Source organism: Tamandua tetradactyla, chromosome 21 (genome assembly GCF_023851605.1).
Source record: "Tamandua tetradactyla isolate mTamTet1 chromosome 21, mTamTet1.pri, whole genome shotgun sequence".
Lineage (NCBI taxonomy): Eukaryota > Metazoa > Chordata > Mammalia > Pilosa > Myrmecophagidae > Tamandua > Tamandua tetradactyla.
In genome coordinates this window covers 50,708,874-50,727,073 of record NC_135347.1, presented here as the reverse complement: position 1 = coordinate 50,727,073, position 18,200 = coordinate 50,708,874, and the positions used below count along the sequence as shown (strand labels likewise).

The 18,200-nt window shown below is 34.6% G+C and overlaps 1 protein-coding gene across 2 annotated transcripts in view; it reads left to right on the top strand.

Moving 5' to 3' along the window:
* Positions 1-18,200, top strand: part of MSH3 (mutS homolog 3) — a 241,458-nt gene that overhangs the window by 180,634 nt on the left and 42,624 nt on the right. For both annotated transcript variants that reach the window (XM_077139293.1, XM_077139294.1), the window contains exons 18-19: positions 8,364-8,471; positions 17,101-17,212. In XM_077139293.1, coding sequence (XP_076995408.1) covers positions 8,364-8,471; positions 17,101-17,212 — 220 coding nt within the window. The remainder of the gene's footprint in view (positions 1-8,363; positions 8,472-17,100; positions 17,213-18,200) is intronic.

Sequence of the window (18,200 nt, the reverse complement as noted above, 5' to 3'; positions counted from 1 at the left end):
ATCCTCTCCAGCACTTGTCATTTTCTGTTTTTGTGATAATGGCCATTCTAGTGGGTGTGAGATAACTCATTGTGATTTTGATTTGCATTTCCCTAATAGCCGGTGAAGTTGAGCATCTTTTCATGTGCCTTTTAGCCATTTGTATTACCTTTTCTGAGATGTGTCTGTTCATGTCTTTTCCCTATTTTTTATTTGGGTTGTCTTTTTGTTGTTGAGTTGAAGAATCTCTATATATTCTGAATACTAAACCCTTATCTGATATGTGGTTTCCGAATATTGTCTCCCATTGCACAGGCTGTCTTTTTTCTTTCCTGATAAAGTTCTTTGATGCACAAAAGTATTTAATTTTGTAGAGATCCCATTTATCTATTTCTTTTTTCAATACTCGTCCTTTGGGTGTAAGGTCTAGGAAACCACTTCCTATTACAAGTTTATAAGATATTTCCCTACATTTTCTTCTAAAAGTTTTATGATCTTTGCTCTAATGTTTAGGTCTGTGATCCATTGTGAGTTAATTTTTGTGTAGGATGTGAGATATGGATCCTCTTTCATTCTTTTGCATATGGATATGCAAAAAAGAATCTCTAGGCACCATTTATTGAAGAGGCTGCTTTGTCCCAGGTGGGTTGGCTTGACCTCCTTACAAAACATCATTTGTCTGTAGATGAGAGGGTGTATTTCTGAACACTTAGTTTGAGTCCATTGGTCAATATATCTATCTTTATGCCAATACTTTGCTGTTTTGACCATTGTAGCTTCATAATATGCTTTATTGTCAGGTAGTGTGAGACCTCTCATTTCATTTTTCTTTCTCAAAATATTTTTAGCTATTTGAGGCACCCTACCCATCCAAACACATTTGGTTATTGATTTTTCTATTTTTGCAAAGCAAGCTGTTGGGATTTTAATTGGTATTGTATTATATCTATAAGTCAATTTGGGTAGAATTTACATCTTAACTATATTTAGTCTTCCAATCTGTGAACATGATATGACTTTCAATTTATTTTGGTCTTCCATGATTTCTTTTAGCAATTTCTTGTAGCTTTCTGTGTATAGATCTTTTGTATCCTTGGTTAAATTTGTTCCTAAATATTTGATTCTTTTTGGTTGCTATTCTAAATAGAATCTTTTTCTTTTCCTCCTTTTTATGATTTCCTCCTCAGTTTGCTCATCACTAGTATATAGAAACACAACTGATTTGGGGGCATTGATTTTGTACCCTGCCACTTTGCTGTACTCATTTATTAGCTCCAGTAGCTTTGTTGTAGATTTTTGGGGATTTTCGACATATAGTATTGTGTCATCTGCAAACAATGAGAGTTTTGCTTCTTCCTTTCCAATTTGGATACCTTTTATTTCCTTTTCTTATTTAATTGCTAGAACTTCCAGCACAGTGTTGAATAACAATGATGGCAGTGAGTATCCTTGTCTTGTTCCTGACCTTAGAGGGAAAACTTTCAGCCTTTCTCCATTGAGGATAATGTTAGCTGTGGGTTTTTTATATATTCCCTTTATCATATTGAGAAAGTTCCCTTCTATTCCTATCCTTTGAAGTGTTTTCATCAAAAAAGGACGTTGAATTTTGTCAAATGCCTTTTCTGCACCAGTCGTGATGATCATGTGGTTTTTCCACTTATCAATGTACTGCACTATATGCCTCATAACCTCGTTTCTTCATGTGACCACTACTAGTAGATTATAGTCTTCTCAACCAAGAGTTTGAGTTGGTAAATGACACACAGGCTCTGTGTGTCCCCTTTTCTTGGGGTCCAGCCCTTTTCCAGTAATTTGTGCTGTCCAACTCAAAAAGCCTCCAGGTTTTTTGTTTTTTTTTTTCACCTTTTACCCCATTCCCACTCTGTTTGGCTAAAACTCCTGGCTCTGTTAGTGCTTATTCCAGGTTTATCTGTGCTGGGAGCCTGTTTTCAGTAGTCAGAATTTGTTGATTCCACAATTGGAGCTAGGTTGAGCTAAGCCCTTGCTACTCGTAAAGTCTGTTAACTTTTCTCTTGGGGAACCAGCCTGCAGTACCCGTGGGGGCAGGGTCCCATCCTCCAGGGCTTTGAGACTTACAGTTCTGTGTGGGATCTCAGCTGTTCCACCCATTCTAAACTGGTGTACACTGTGCGTCCAGTCATTGATGTCCCCCCAACAATTGTTCCATGCAGTCCCTGGCTATTAACCAGCTGCTCTGGAGGGCAAACTACATTCTGCACCTCGCTATTCTGCCATCTTGCCCCACCCTGTCCTTCCCCTGACTTTTTATTTTGAGTATTTTAAATCTATATAAAAATTGAAACGAATACTCATACACTCTTTCCCTAAATTGAACAAGTTGTTAACATTTTCCCACATTGTTTTTTTTCTCTCTCATGTAGTTTTATTTCTGAACCCATAAATACTTAAGCATACATGTTCTAAAAATAATTACTTTTATACATACTTATTAATACCATTATCACAAGTAAGAAAAATTAATATTAATTTGAGAATATATTTGAGGGCGGGTGACAGTGGCTCAGCAGGCAGGAATGCTTGCCTGCTATGCCAGAGGACCCGGGTTCGATTTCCGGTGCCTGCCCATGTAAAAAAAAAAAAGAATATAGTTGAATTTCCTCAGTTGTGCCCTCCCCCACCCCCAGCAAAATTTTTCAAGTGAAAGATATAATCAAGGTTTGTATGTTACCATTGGTCTAGTTGGTTCTGTATGGTCCCTCTACTTTTTTGGTTTCTTATAACAGGATTTTTCCAAAGAGTGTTTGCTTTTGTCTCAGAGCATATCTGCTTATGTTCTGGATTTGTTAATAGTCATGTATTTGTATTACTAAGAAATAAAGACTACAAATTCCCTAATTTGTAGGAAAGTTAGGTCTGTTTGATAGCATCCATAATAATGGTAATAACATGGACTCTAGTAGTAGCAGTCATGCTATACCATAGTCTAGAACTATAGTCTAAGTCAGCGATATGCTGGTAACTGTAGCAGCGGCCTCTGTGGGAGAGTAGTAGTGTTTGGAAAGGTTGCTGACTTTGCTGGTATAAATACTCCCCCACCGTGTCTGATTTCAAGCTTTTAACATGTTGTTACTGAACTGGAGTTGGAAGAAATGTGTACAGCTGACTAGCGAATCAGTAGAGCTGGTTCCAGTCCACCACTAATCTAAGTGCTTTTCATATGTAAATTCATTTATTCCCCATAGCCCCGAGAGGTAAGTATTGTTGTCATCCTCCATTTACAAATGAATAAAGGGAGGTGCAAAGGTATGAAGCACGTTGCCCACCGAAAGGGTAAGGAGTGGTGCTGAAATTAAAGCTAGGCACTTTGGCCAGTGTACTCCTTTCCTTCAGGCTGTAGAACCTGCCCAGGGTGAAGCCACCAGCACAACTCTAAACAGAAATCTTTGTTTTTCTGTTTCTATTTTTCTATTCTCTCTGTTTAAAAACTTGGTAAGGGCAGGCAACGGTGGCTCAGTGGCAGAGTTCTTGCCTGCTGTGCCTGAGACCTGGGTTCAATTCCCAGTGCCTGCCCATGTAAAAAAGAAAAAACAGAAAACTTACTAAATTATTCAGTGAGGTTTCTACAGGAAATTTTATCCATGTTTTAGGTAACCAACCTGACAAGTAAAGAAAGAACAAAAAATATTGCATGAGGCTTTTTACAATGTACTAAGTAGGTGCCAGTCTCTTTGTTGCCCAGAGGAGTCTTGAGTTATAGGATCAGAAGGGAATCCAATTTACGTATCCTGAATCTTTTGAGATTATCCTGACTAGAGTCTTGAATCCAGGAATGGGAATTTGCTGTATTCAGTTCCTTTTACAATTTGCTTTCAATTTCTCATTTTAAAGGTTTCCAGAAACATTGAGTCTCAGTTTTCCTGGCTTTTTCCTTAGTCCTACCACTAGGAGCATGAAAATTTGACTGAAATTATCCTTTTAAGTTTCAAGGGCCACATTCTCTAAGGTTCTGGGGTTTACTAAGGTGATTCATGCTTATTCTCTCCATAGCATTCATGATTTTACATGTCTGAATTATGTCCTCTCTCTCATTATTCCAGACCAAAGGAAGCTCAGAGATCCCAGGCTGAACTTTGATATTATCCTTGATTCTTTCTTCTTTTATGTCCCTTTATCTATCATAAGATTCCTGATTATCTTTTTCCCTTTAAATTGTTTCTTTCATTTGTCCCTTCTTCTCCTGTTCTCATCTAGCTCCCCACTATTACCTCTTACCATTATTACTGCATCAGTCTTCTGGCTGGGCGCTATTACCAAATTAATCCAAGAGAACTCTACTTTCGTCATACAATTGGTAAGAGTTAGCTAACATTAAAAATAATATTGCTGAAGCACAGGTGAAGAAGAGGTATTAATACTTAAAACAATATTAATGTATGATACAGGCTTGTATATCTTTACAGTTACATACATACTCAGCATACAAACCTTTGTAGCTTTTAAGGATTAAATGTATAAATATGCTTATTGTTATACTATTAATATGCTTACTGGTCATTTGTACATCTTTGGAGGAATATCTGTTCATACACATATACACCTATAATCTCAAAAATGTGTTAACAGTGATTATTGCTGGAGGGTGAGATTACTGGGGATTTTAATTCCCTTTACTTTGCTAATATATGATTTCTTAAATTTCCACAATATACATACTTTGCTTTTAAAATAAGAAAATATATTAAAAATTTTATTAAATAAAATAATACCAGATGGGCAGTGGTGGCACAGTGACAGAGTTCTCACCTGCCATGCCAGAGACCCGGGTTTGATTCCTGGCGCCTGCCAATGTCAAAAAAAAAAAAAATATATATATATATATATATTGACTGACATTTAGCTTAAAGCACATATAGCCAGAGCCCCCACTTGAGAACAGCACTGACTGTTATGCACACTGTTCCTTAAGGTGCCAGATGGTGTGTATATGATGCATTAAAAAATTACTAATCTCAGTGAACCCAACATCAGAGGATTTAATACCAACCATGCAAGTGTATTTTTCTCTCGCTGAGGAGAGAAAAACTAATGTTACGCATTAGTCATATTGTTTTTGATAAAACTGTAAGAAATCAAGGCTGTAGAACCCCTAAAAGGAATACTCTTTCAGAACATGTCTATTTCTTTATATTCTAGAAGATGTTCTGCAGATACTGAATCATTTTCTCCAATTGCAAATTCTTTAAAAATTGAATTATAGCATCTTGCATATAGCTCAAATGCATTTGCAAGTGAAAAATAAAATATTTGCCATCTCTGTTAACTTTAGATATCCTCTGATAGTAAACTTTGCTGGTCATTATAACAGCTTTAGAGTCCAATGTCTTAATCTGCTCCCCATACGTGCAGTAATATTTTTTCGTCATGGTGTTTGACTTCAGCCTTATATTGGTTAGTGGCTTAGTGAGAGAGGTGCATGCTATTAAAATATAAACCTAGTCTTCGCAAGGGCTTTAGCAACCATATCGGATCTTTATCTGTGTTGCCTATTTTTTAGCTTGTCTTTTTTCTAAGGGCAATCCCTATGAAATTTGTCAACATAAAGTAAATGTGAAAGACCAAGAAGTCAAACAACTCTTCCTTAAGAGTCATGTGATGATTTTTAAGATGTATAACATTTTTCTTTCATTTTAGTCACATTTTTTTTTTTTTTTTTTTAAAGGAAAGACAGAGAGAAGGAAGGAAGGATAGAAGGAAGGAAGAAAGGGAAACATTTTTAAACATTTTCTTGTTTTATTGTATTCTGTTTCTCCGTTTTTGTTACATGGGCTGGGGCCGGGAATCGAACCGAGGTCCTCCGGCATAGCAGGCAAGCACTTTGCCCGCTGAGCCACCGCGGCCCGCCCCCACATTTTATTTATACTATTGACATAAGGAAGAATATTGTTATTCATATCAAAATAATTACCTTACCGCTCTCTGCTTTTGTTTTTAACTGATATGGAACCCCCTGAGAGTGATATCACTCATTACCATCCCAGAAATTAGACCATCAGAATGGACAGTTATCCTCAACCCCAGGGTGCTGGGTAGTAGCAAGTTAGGGTCATGGTGGCTGGATAGGACCTAAGAAGGTGGAAGTAAGAGTAAGGAAAAAATTGACCATTCACTGGTTCTAGAAGTGCTTTGACACTTACATAGAGAGAGACAAGGGCAGAAATGTCAAATGTGGCTCTGTCGATGTCAAGAGAGAGAGAGTGCCAGGAAAGGAAAAACCAGATAGTTAGAAGAATAAGGACAGCATGTGCAGAGTCCGAACTATAATTCAGTGCTCAAATCTCAAATCAAAGCCAGGCCAGCAGTGGCAAAGAGCGGTCAGTGGACAACTACCCAGGAGAATTAGATGTTTGCGGCATGTGGCATCTTCAAAACTCAGAGACATTTTTAAGGTAGCAACTGTGGACTGCTTGTCTCATGCCATCCACTTTTCAGAAGCCCCATCTCCTTCATGTTTTGGAGTTTTGTACACCTCTAACATCGTTAGTGAGATTTGTGTTGTTTGTTTTGATGAATTTTTTAATTCAATGAGATTGGGTAAATTACATTCATTACGCTCTATTAGACAAAGAAGTATAAAATATACTGTAAATTTATTTTTCTAATTCACAAATAGCTAACACAAAATCATAGCTGAATACTTAAGATGATAAGTGACCTGAGAAAAGCAGTTTACATAGAATACCTTATTGTAATAAGACTAGAAAAATCAGAAATTATGTTTTTAAAAAAATCAAAAATAAGGACAATATAGGAATAACTGATGGGCACAGTAGCGTGATCTAGATATCCTCTTCAATGTGGGAAGCACTCTAAAAACCTTTGATTTGAGAAGCGAACAAACTAACCCAATGTTTCTTAAACCTACAGCACAATAAAGAAATATTTTTGAGAGGCATTCAACATAACACTCTTTATCTCTTTTCTTTGGATCTTTTTTAAAAGGATGCAAGGCATGCCTGAGCTAAAAGATTACTTTTTTCAGAGAACAAGTAACTTATTTCTATTTTATGTTTTTGTGTGTACCAAAACAAAGGAAAATGCTAGTAGGGAGTCCAATAAAATTACACTGTCTGAGGCAAAGTGATCTAAAGATACAGTTTGAATCTAGTTGCTGTTTAATACCTTTGCGACCTTAGACTAATTGCTAAACCTTTCTGAGTTCACTTATAAAACTTGGGTGATGAAGACCTACCTTAAGGGTTATAATAAAGAAATAAGTGTTAGTTTTCCCTTTGATTTTCCTCTTGAATCTTTTTATGGTTTATTTAGTTATAATCCCCCTCCTTTTTCAGTCTTGAATTATTTACCACCTCATGTATTTTTTTTTTTTAAGTTTAAGAGTGGAATTGAACAAAGCGTCTTAACTGCCTCTTGAAAACAGAATATTTACTGCAAAAGTTTAGGCTCAGTTCCATATTTGTTCTTTACTTAAAAATATTTTTTTATACTGTGCATATTTTAAAATTAAGTTTGAGTCCTTTTTGTAGTGGAATTATGTATATTTCAAACATCCACAACTGATCACTAGATATAGATTCCACAGTTTATACAATATTGCAGACAGTAAGATGAGGGAAAAAAAAGAAAGGAAAAAAGCACCGACATGCCTTCCTGTGCTCTTCCTGAATGTCTTTGAATAAGAGAGTCCTAAGGTTTTAGATCACCAGCTATTATAGTTTAATAAACCTATTTTTGAGGAAATGGCTATCATGTTTTTTAAAGCAAATCTAAAATTTAACATGTATCTACATATTTATTATTACCTTATTACATTAAGAAAAAATATTTCTTCTTGTTTGCACAAACAGATATTTGTTACAGTGTTTATGTTTGCCAAGGTAATGAGTTAGACTTTAGGGCCACAGCAGTGGGTAAACCAGACCAAGGTGGGCCTGCCTTCAAGAAGCTTCCACTCAGTGGGACAGACAGATACTGAAAATGTTATTCCAGGTTTGAATGATGTTATAAAGGAGAAGCACAAGGGAAGATGACACATCTGAGCAGGTTATGATGTTATTTAAGTTAAACGAATATGATCGCTGTATTTGTGTTAATTATATCTCAGTTGAAATGTGTAATATGTTGTCAATGGTAGGTATCATCGTATAGAAGCTGTTTTAAATATATATAAACCACCCTAATGAAACAAAAGAAACCTCAGTAATCAAGTTAGGAGGTTAAAAAGAAAAAGAGTTTGATGTAATTTCTATCCCCCTTAACTGGCAGGTGTGCCCAATTATTTTGGTCATGTCTTGTAATAGCCAACAAAGTAATCCTTTATTGTGTAGCTTTTATAGATATAAGAAATAAGTTTGCTCAGCTTTTTGTTATTGTTACTTCCGTAGGAATTTCAATGAACATTATCACTCTTTGTGTAAAGCAGTGCATCACCTAGCAACTATTGACTGCGTTTTCTCCCTCGCCAAGGTCGCTAAGCAAGGAGAATACTGCAGGTAATATATAGTTTTTTGATTTCCCTCCTTTTTCAAAACTTTAGATCAGATAGCATTATTAAATTAATAATATGCTATCATAATAAAAACCACTTTTATTATGAAGTAGTAAAATTACTCAAATGTGTATGGTTCTTGAAAAAACATAACGCTTAATTAAAATTTTTACAGTTCCTTTCTTGCTGGCTTTATCACTAAATACAATGAAAGAAGATGTTCAGTGTAACTCTAGAGGTGAATTTTATGTTTCAATTGTTGACTTTATGTGGCTGACTTTTCATGAAGTTTGAGTAGTCCTTTCATTTGTTGGCTTTGACTTGAACAATTTTAATATATTTAACTTTATAATTATGAAACTTGGTTAGGCAAGAAAGGGCTGGGGAAAGGGGAACATATTGTATGATCTTTTCTGTCCTTGTTAAGAGCCCAAAATCATTCCACTATTCTTTATTGGTCTCTAAGCATTTCAGCATGGTGTGCTTATTCTTTTTCCTAAAGGATCTTAGTATCAAACAGACCTAAATTTAAATCTTAACTCTAACTTTTAGACAAGTTGCTTAACTTCCCAAAATCTCAATTTTATTCATGTACCTATGAAAAATTAAGATAGTATTTAATTTACCGACGATTATTAAGACTAACAAGAGAATATAAGGAAATTGCCTGGCACCAATATGTTTTGCTCTTCATATTTCCTTCATATCTTACTTTGTTCTCTTGTTTGTGCTGAATATCATTTTCATTCTTAATTGTCCTCTGTACCCAGCCTAGTACCCAGTAGATAATGAATGCTTAAAAAAAAGTTTGCGTGATGTATGACATTTATATACTCACAAGGAGAATTGGAGAATTTGGCTGTGCAAGTTTTTTATGGGCCTTAAATATGTTCAGTTTGCTTTGTTTTACATTTATGTGTTGAGTTTACCTACAGTGTCAGGCATAGCAGTTTTGTTTGAAATATTTTCTTTACTTTTTCATTTTTTTCCAATTTCTTTTCACATTAGAGAGATTTAAAAATATGTAGATTTGCTTGCTTGGTTAACTGTAGACATTTAAGAAGGTGAAACTTTACAGTGTAGTAAATGAGAAAACAGTTATATCCTATATACCATCTGTAAAAATGAGCTATATAAATTACTCTAGTTGAATCTAGTTCTGGCAGACTAAGAATCTACCTTCAGTTGACTCGATTTCTCCTTTAGGCATTTGCAGTCCTGTTAAGAGTTCTTTATAGGCACACAGGGTTTGTGAAGCAGACTTTTCTTAATGAGTTCTGTTTCTGAATTAAGCCAAGGATCGGCTGCACCCTGTGCACTTAGTGTATGTTCAGATGAAACTCTCCATTGAAGAAGACTTATGCTTAGTCTTAACTCTAACTACTCTTAACCCCTCTTCTATTTCTTCAGGTGGCTTCTGCCATTTGTTGAAGCTACTGCCACTAGTGATAATGGCAGCACATGTGTAGGGGTATATGGTTTGTTCCGTGAACCCAAATTGATATGTTCATATCTATCTGTGTGTGTGTGTGTGTGTGTGTGTGTGTGTATGTGTGTGTATATGTATATATATATATATATATATATATATATATATATATATATATATATATATATATATTTGGGTTCATGGGTATATATATATATATATGTTCATATTTACATACACATACACACACACATGTAGTTATGTATACATTACACATAATATATCATTTTAAAAAATGCATAATTTTCAAGGTGGTAAAGAGATCAGAAGCTGGCTTTAATGTCAGAAGGCCCAGTTCTAACCCATTCTTTCTCATATAACCTAATTTAAGTCTCAAGTATCCATATGCAAAATTGTGAAAAGTAAAGTCAGGATTAATTGTAATATGGAATAAACCTTCAAGTTGTAGGAATTCTATTGAAATGTGGTTTTGACAAAAACTACCTGAAAAGTTAAAATATATCACTGTATGATTAACTCCTAGACTCATCAGAGATTTTAAAAAACACTTTAAAGCATGTGCTCAATGGAGGTTTGATCCTTGGTTTCAGTTTGGGGCTTCTCCTTATTCTATTATATAGTCAAGAGGTCCCTCAATTTGCATAAGTAAAATTTGTGTCTCTCCTTAAACATGCCATTCAGAATGTAGACTTTAGATCATACAGACTTGGGTTTGAATAATAGTTGTTCATTTAATAGCTCACTTGATGTAAGTTACTTAACCTCTCTGAACCTCAATTTTTGCATCAATAAAGTAAGAATAATGATACCTACCTGTCACAGTTTTTGTGAAGATTAGATAAGATAAAGAAATATGAAACTTCTAAGCAATGCAGGTAGAAAGTAAGCATTTAAAAGTAGAAGCTATTATTATTTGCAGATGTTTAAAAATTAGAAGTTAAATATTATAAACTTTCTTTTTTTGTCCTCAATAAAAATCCCCAAATTTGAGGATGTTAGTACTTTTTTCATACCCATCTTAATTTGTTCTTTTTTTACAAAAATAATTTTTTGTATTTGTCAGTTTTCAGTCTTGCATCTTGTCACTTTTAATGTGTTAAGCATGGTTATTAAAGTCAGTGTCGGACATGTCAAACATCTGGAGTCCCTGTGGGTCTGTTTCTGTTGTCTGTTGTTTCTGCTGGCTTTCATTCATTTAGTACTATCACTTTGAGTGTCTGGTTATTTTTTATTATCTGCTGGGCATTGCATTTGCAAAATCATTTGTGGAAATAATTTTATGTCTTGTTCTTTCTGAAAGAGTTACATTTGCTTCTGCAAGGCATTTTAGGACACTAACAGTGTGGTATCAACTGAGTTCAGTTTCCAGGGTTGAGATTATTCAAAAGTGAGCTCCCATTCTTACTTCAGATCAGCGCTTCTGCTGTTGTGCAACCCTTTGGTGTCTCAGTCCAGAACAGAGCTATCAGAAGTACTCCTCCTCAGCTGTTCCCGCAGAAATGAACAAACACCCTTAATGGAAAACAAGCTGGCCCTTCCCTGGACTTCTGTCCTGTCCCAGGTCCTGGCCTGGATAATTCTTTGCTGTCTTGTTAATTATCATATGTCCTCAAGCAAGTGCTTTCTGTATTTTGTTCAACTTTTCTATTTGTGCTCTATAGGAGAATTGTGGTCTAAATCGAATAGTCTGACCATTACCAGCTTATCAGTTTATTTAGCAATGCTGGTGAATACTGATTTGGTTCTCTGAGATAACAGTGCTAATGATAGCAGCTACGTTGACCACTTGTTTCTGTGTCTGTTAGTAAGACAATTTTAAGAAATACTTCACATACTAAAAATTCTATACTGAACGCCGTGTATTTTTTAAACATTTTTTTATTGAATAATGTAACATATATACAAAGCAAAGAAAGAAAAATGGGTGCCATGTATTTTATAGTAAGAATAATCCATTTGAAGAATTTTTAAATAAGAAATCATGCCAAAGACTGTTAGTAAGGTAACCAGTCCCTTTTTTGGCAAAAATAAGATTAATAGACATGACATAGGTAACTTCTATCAAAAATGCATTCTGAACTAGTATTTCAGTATCTGCAAATTTATACATATCTTTCTTAGATTTCCAACTTAAAAACTTTAATGCATTTGATCTCTTGAAATTAGTTCACATTGATTAGTTGACTTCATAATTGCAATCTTCCTTTCTAAGCACTTCAGACATTTTCATTCACTATAATCTAAACCTTTAGGCAAAAGTTCTTATTATAGATCTTTATCTACTTTATGTTTTGGATATTATACTGTTTTACTAATGCAGATCATATTCTCTTTCTCTGGGGGAAGTTAAAGGAGAAAGATGCATTTTTAAAAATAACAAAATAAGATAAAATGAGTAAATTTGTTTAAGTTTACATGTTTCAGTCTTTTTGTGGGAAGCATCTAGTTCTGTCCCCTTCACTGGCAAAAGATCTCTTCAGCATGACTTTCATGTCTTTCTCGCTATCACTGTCTTATCCTAGTGCATCACCCCAGCTCCGTGAGTTACTATTTGCATTTTCCTCTACCAGGAAGGGTTTTCTCATTATATAATTTTGAGTGTAACAGAATAAGTTATGTAGATTTTAGAAGAACAAATCACTTAAATGTCTATTCTAAAATAAAAATTTTCCTGTGAAGTCATGTCAGTGTCATGAATATGGCAGATTGATTTGATATGGAAGAGCACCTAGAATTTTATTTTTAGATTGATATTCCGTACATATGCTTTCATTTTTCTTCTTTTTCATTAAATTTATAACCCATGTAGAAAAGAACCCTATCTTTAAAATTAATACTCTAAAATCCAGAAACCATCATTTTCCTGTTATTTTTAATGTTTCTCTCTGGTGGATGATTTCAAATTGTTTACTCAGAAGGAATTTTAGACATTTTGAAAATGTGAGTATATACTCTCGGGCTTGTGTTAGAGAAGAACATAAATATTTAGAAATTAGTATTTCCTGATGTTACAAATAACTTCAAAAAAGTGTTTATATGTGAAAATTATGGATCAGAGTATTTGAGGAAATTGTTGATGGAACATTATGTTAATTAAAAATGGCCAAGAAACTGATAAAAGATGTTCAACCTTAGTAATCAATGGGTATAAATTAACAAGATAACACTGTTCACCTAGGAGAGTGTCGAAGTTTGCTGATACCAACTGTAGGTGAGAGTATGAAAAAACAAATATCCTGGTGATGGAAGAGTAAATTGATATGGCTACACTTATTTAATAAAATTAAAAATATACCTGTCTTGTAATCTAGAAACTCTTCTCCAGGAATTTACCCTAGCTTAGAAGAACATTTGAGTATGTGCACATGAAAATAGGTATAGGGTTTTTCATTGCAGCGTTGTTTATAACAGTGAAAATTTGGACACAGTTCATGTTAGTTTACAAGCTGCCAGAATGTGATGTACCAGAACTGGAACAGCTTTTAAAAGGGGGGATTTAATAAGTTACAAGTGTACAGTTCTAAGGTTATGAAAATGTCCAAACTAAGTCATCTTAATTCAAGAAAAGCTGATGGGTTTGGGACAGCTCTGTCAACTGGGGAGTCACATGGCTGGCATCTGCTGGTCCCTTACCCCTGAGCTGGGTTGCTCTCAGTCTGTGTTTCTGTGGAGGTTCCTCACTTTGCGTCTCTGGGGCTGGCTTTCATCTCTTGGCTTCCCTTGACTCTCTCTGGGTTCTGGCTTGCCTAAGATCTCATGGTGACATCTGCTGGGCTCCAAGCATCTCCAAACATCTGTGTCTCTTTTCTCTGACTGTCAGCTCTGCTCTGAAGTTTCTGTTGGCTCTTTCATTTCTGACTCTCTCCAAAATGGTCCCTCTTTTGAAGGATTCCAGTAAACTAATCAAAACCCACCTGGAATGGGTGAAGTCCCATCTCCATCTAATCAGAGGCCACACCTACAATTGGGTGTGTCACAACTCCATGGAGATAATCTAATGAAAGTTTCTAACCTATAATACTGAATTGGATTAAAAGAAATAGCTGTCTCTATGAGATTGGATCTGGATTAAAACATGGCTTTTCTGGGGTACATAATACTTTCAGACCAGCACACGGTATAAATGCCTAACAACAGGAAATGATTAAATCAGCTTTAAAAGAATGAGGTCCAGAATATATAAAAAACTTTTATCATACTAACAAAAAGACAACCCAATTGAAAAATGGGCATATGACTTAACCATTTTTCTAAAGAAAATATACTGATGGCCAATAAGCGTATGAAAAGATGTTCAACCTCATTAGCCATTACAGAAATGCAAATCAAAACCACAATGAGATACACTTCACACCTGAGGTTGGCCATTATTTAAAACACACACACAACAAAATAGAAAATAAGTGTTGGAGAGGATGTTAAAAATGGAAACTCTGGTGCATTCTGGTGTTTGTTAGAGAACTGTAAAATAATGCTGTCACGGTGGAGTGCAATATGTTAGTTCCTCAAAATGTTAAATGTATAATTACCGTATGACCAAGCAGTCTTACTTCTTGTATACCCAAAGTGAAAACAGGGTTTCAGAAAGATAGTTCTACACCATTATTTATAGCAGCATTAATCACAATAGCCCAAAGGTAGAAACAACCCAGGTATCTGTCAACAGATGAATGGATTAACAAATTGTCGGACTTAACTACAATGGAATATTATTCAGCCATAAGAAAGAATGAAGTTCTGAGACATGCTGCAATATAGAAGAATCTTGAGAACATTATACTCAGTAAAAGAAGTAAGGCACAGAAGAATAAATACTGCATGATGTCACTTAGCGAGATGTCTAGAAATAGCAAATCTGCAGAGATAGAAAGTAAATTAGAGTTTACCAGGGATAAAGGGAAGAAGGGAGAGAGTGTGTATGTTTGGTGAAATGGAAATTTAAAAATATAAAAAGAAAGGAAAAAGAGAAAAGAATGAGGAAGATCTGAAAATTCTGACTCCTTATCATTGAATTCTCAGCCTTCAGTGTACCATATCATCAGGGTCGATTGGGCCCAATTTAAACTTCTGAGTTTCTTAGAGGTCTGGAGAACAAAGAGTAAATTTGCCATTTTTTTTTAAAGAATAAAACTCATTCTCTCTTGCATTTACCATAGGGTTCCATTGGACTTTGGAATCTTTAGTGATCTTTTTTCCTCTATCGTGAGTTATTCCAACTGTAAATATGTAATAAAATCAAAGAATGATGATACAAAAGTGAGATAAAATCACTATTTTTTCAACCTTTAGTTATCTTGCTGTTTCATCCAATATTTTTCATCACCTTTGAAGAAAGTATAAAAGACAAAATACCACCTCGGTAATTTGCTTCTGGCTTTCACTTGACACAGCTGAGATTTCAGAATTTTTCATTTTTCACCCATCATAGCAAGGGAAAAAAATGTCAGAAGACATTTAACAGTTGTTAGATTAATCAGTAGAGAAATGCAAAGAGAAAGATAGTAGCACTATAGACTCTAATGATGATGGTGAAATTTCTCATATAAACAAAGTCTCAAATTATGAATCATCCAGTGAAAATCTCCTAGATGAATTTTCTCTCTCTCAAAGTTTATGCATGAATAGTGTATTTCCTAGGATGAAATAGAATAATTCTCATCCGGTTAGTCATTCTTTGGGAGCACTAAGCATGCAGCATTTGGTAATGAGAACCTGGATCATCCTGTTTTCCTGAAAGAACATGGGGCTGTGTTCGTTGTCTTTCATGGGAACGGAAGTTTACCTGATAAAGTTCATAGATGGATGGTGCTGAAGGCAGATGATTAGAGGAAATTGATGATGTAGAAATGAAAATATTCATTTGATTTATTCTAACTTATAAATCTGAAAATGAAAGTATTTTGCATTATAAGCAAGGAAGATAGCTATTCTTTCTTCAACGAAATTATGAGTTAAAAAAGGCTTCAAGCACTGCATGTTTATCGATACGAATGAAAGAAGAACAAGAAGTAATAATAAACTAGAATCTATTATGTAATATATTGAAATCTGTAATAAGTATTTATAAAATGAGTATATTCCAGATTCATACATGACAGCTCATGAACAGTTAATTACATTTATAGTATGGTCCCAGTTCCAGGTATACATGCCATCAGAAAATTGAATAAAAGTTTAGGATTTGCTCAGTTTAAATTCTCATTAAAATTTGAGTTTTTTTTTTTTTTTAACTACCCCTTTATTCTCATTTCTGTAAATTCTCTATTAAATGACATTTAAATAAATAAACAAATCCACTGGGCCCACATGGTAAATGGTGAAATCTATTTTTTATGTGCACTGAGGATATCTTTGTTGGCTAAAATAAACAAAGAAAAAAAAGTTGCAGAATGATGTTACCATATAATTCTTTTTGTTAAAATCATAAATCAATGTGGAGATTCATAAATGTGAATGTATGGAAGAAGGTTGGGGAGGATGGACACCAAACTGATCTCAGTGCAACCTCTAGGGATGAGACGAGGCAGACAGTGCTTAATGGGGACTTTGATAAATAGATAAAGCCACAGATAAAAATAGATAAATAGAATAGATTAAAATATAAGAAATACCAGCAAGGCAAAAAAATAAAATTATTTTTGCATCCAAAAAATGAAAAATACCAAAGTTTATAGAAACGTATTTCTGTTAGACTATGAAAATTTTAGCCCTTTCTGCCTATAAGTCAAATGCATAATATTACTTACATTAATGTAATAATTAAATCTAGAAGTAATTTTACATGATTTCTTTTATTATGGTTATTATAGAAAATGATTAAAGAAGCAATAATCTGAACTGTAATCTTTACTAGTGAAAATATTAGGTTGATCTTAGAGAATAATAGAAAAAATAATTAAAAGGATCTTGTCAAGATAGACCTGTACAGGGGAGCCATAGTAAAAATCCAGTAAGGACTCTGCTAACATTTGTGTGTTAGTACACTATTATTATAACAATTGTTTTCCTGGTTTTAATTTTATAATTAAAATATGAGTTTTATACTCAAAGCCTTATTCCTCATATATATGTTTAAAGTTTTGTTTGTCTTACAAACTGCCTACTAAAAATTTTTATGTCATCTTAGATTATTTTTTAAAGCTATTTACATGCCTAGTAAATTAAAACATACTTCTTTTTGCAGACCAACTCTACAAGAAGAAAGGAAAATCGTAATAAAAAATGGCCGACACCCTATAATTGACATGTTGCTGGAAGAACAGGATCAATATGTTCCCAATAGTACCAATTTATCGGTAAGTACCACATTATGCCGGAAAATAAGTAAAAGATAATATCATTGACCCCAAACTTTTAAATACCAAATAAATGTTATTATTATTTTTTACTCAAATTTTAACTTTGACTTAAAATGGGCTAACCCTGAATTATAGTTTTGTATCCCTCATCAAGTGTGGAATTGGTGTAATTTCCAATAAAAAATTATCCATGGGGCGGGCAGTGGTGGCTCAGTGGCAGAGTTATCGCTTGCCCTGCCAGCGACCCGGGTTCAATTCCTGGTGCCTGCTCATGTTAAAAACAAAACATCATCTGTGAATGGAAAGGTTTAACAGATAAAGAATTAGTCTTAATTCACTCTCCTAGGTAACCTTTTAAAAATATTTTACATTTATAAGTGGCCAAATAGGCTAATAGGTTTGGAATCATAACATAAATTTTCAGATTCTTACTAATGTCTAGAGTTGACATGCTTTTTCTCTGTCCCACTATTTTCATGTGTTCTGTGGAAGAAGCACAGATATCTCAGCTGATTTCTGTGATGAGAAATTTCATCATATGGGGAGTTCCTAATGGTCCTAAATACATATTCTTTCAGAATATACTTACTGAAAGCCTAGTAAGTCCCAGGCAGCAAAGTAAGAATTAGAGACAGACAGTGGTAAGCTAGATACACATGTTCTCTGCCCTCGCAGAGGTTATGATCTAGCACAGAAGCAGACAAGCAATTACAATATAATTTGGAAGTTCGGTGATACAGGAAACCAGTTGTCATGGGAGCATGTAGTAGGTTGACCTGACCCCCAATGTAAGGTGACCATCAAGGGGGGTTTCCCTGGAATGTGATATTCACTAGGCACAAGCCAGGTAAGGGAAGGATAGTATTCCAGGTAGAGGAACCAGCCTGGCAAAGGCTTGAAATCAGGTTGGGGTGAATTCAAGGAACTGAAAAGATATTGAGTAATGTCAGAGCATAGAGTGTAAAGGAAGAAGTGTACAGAGATA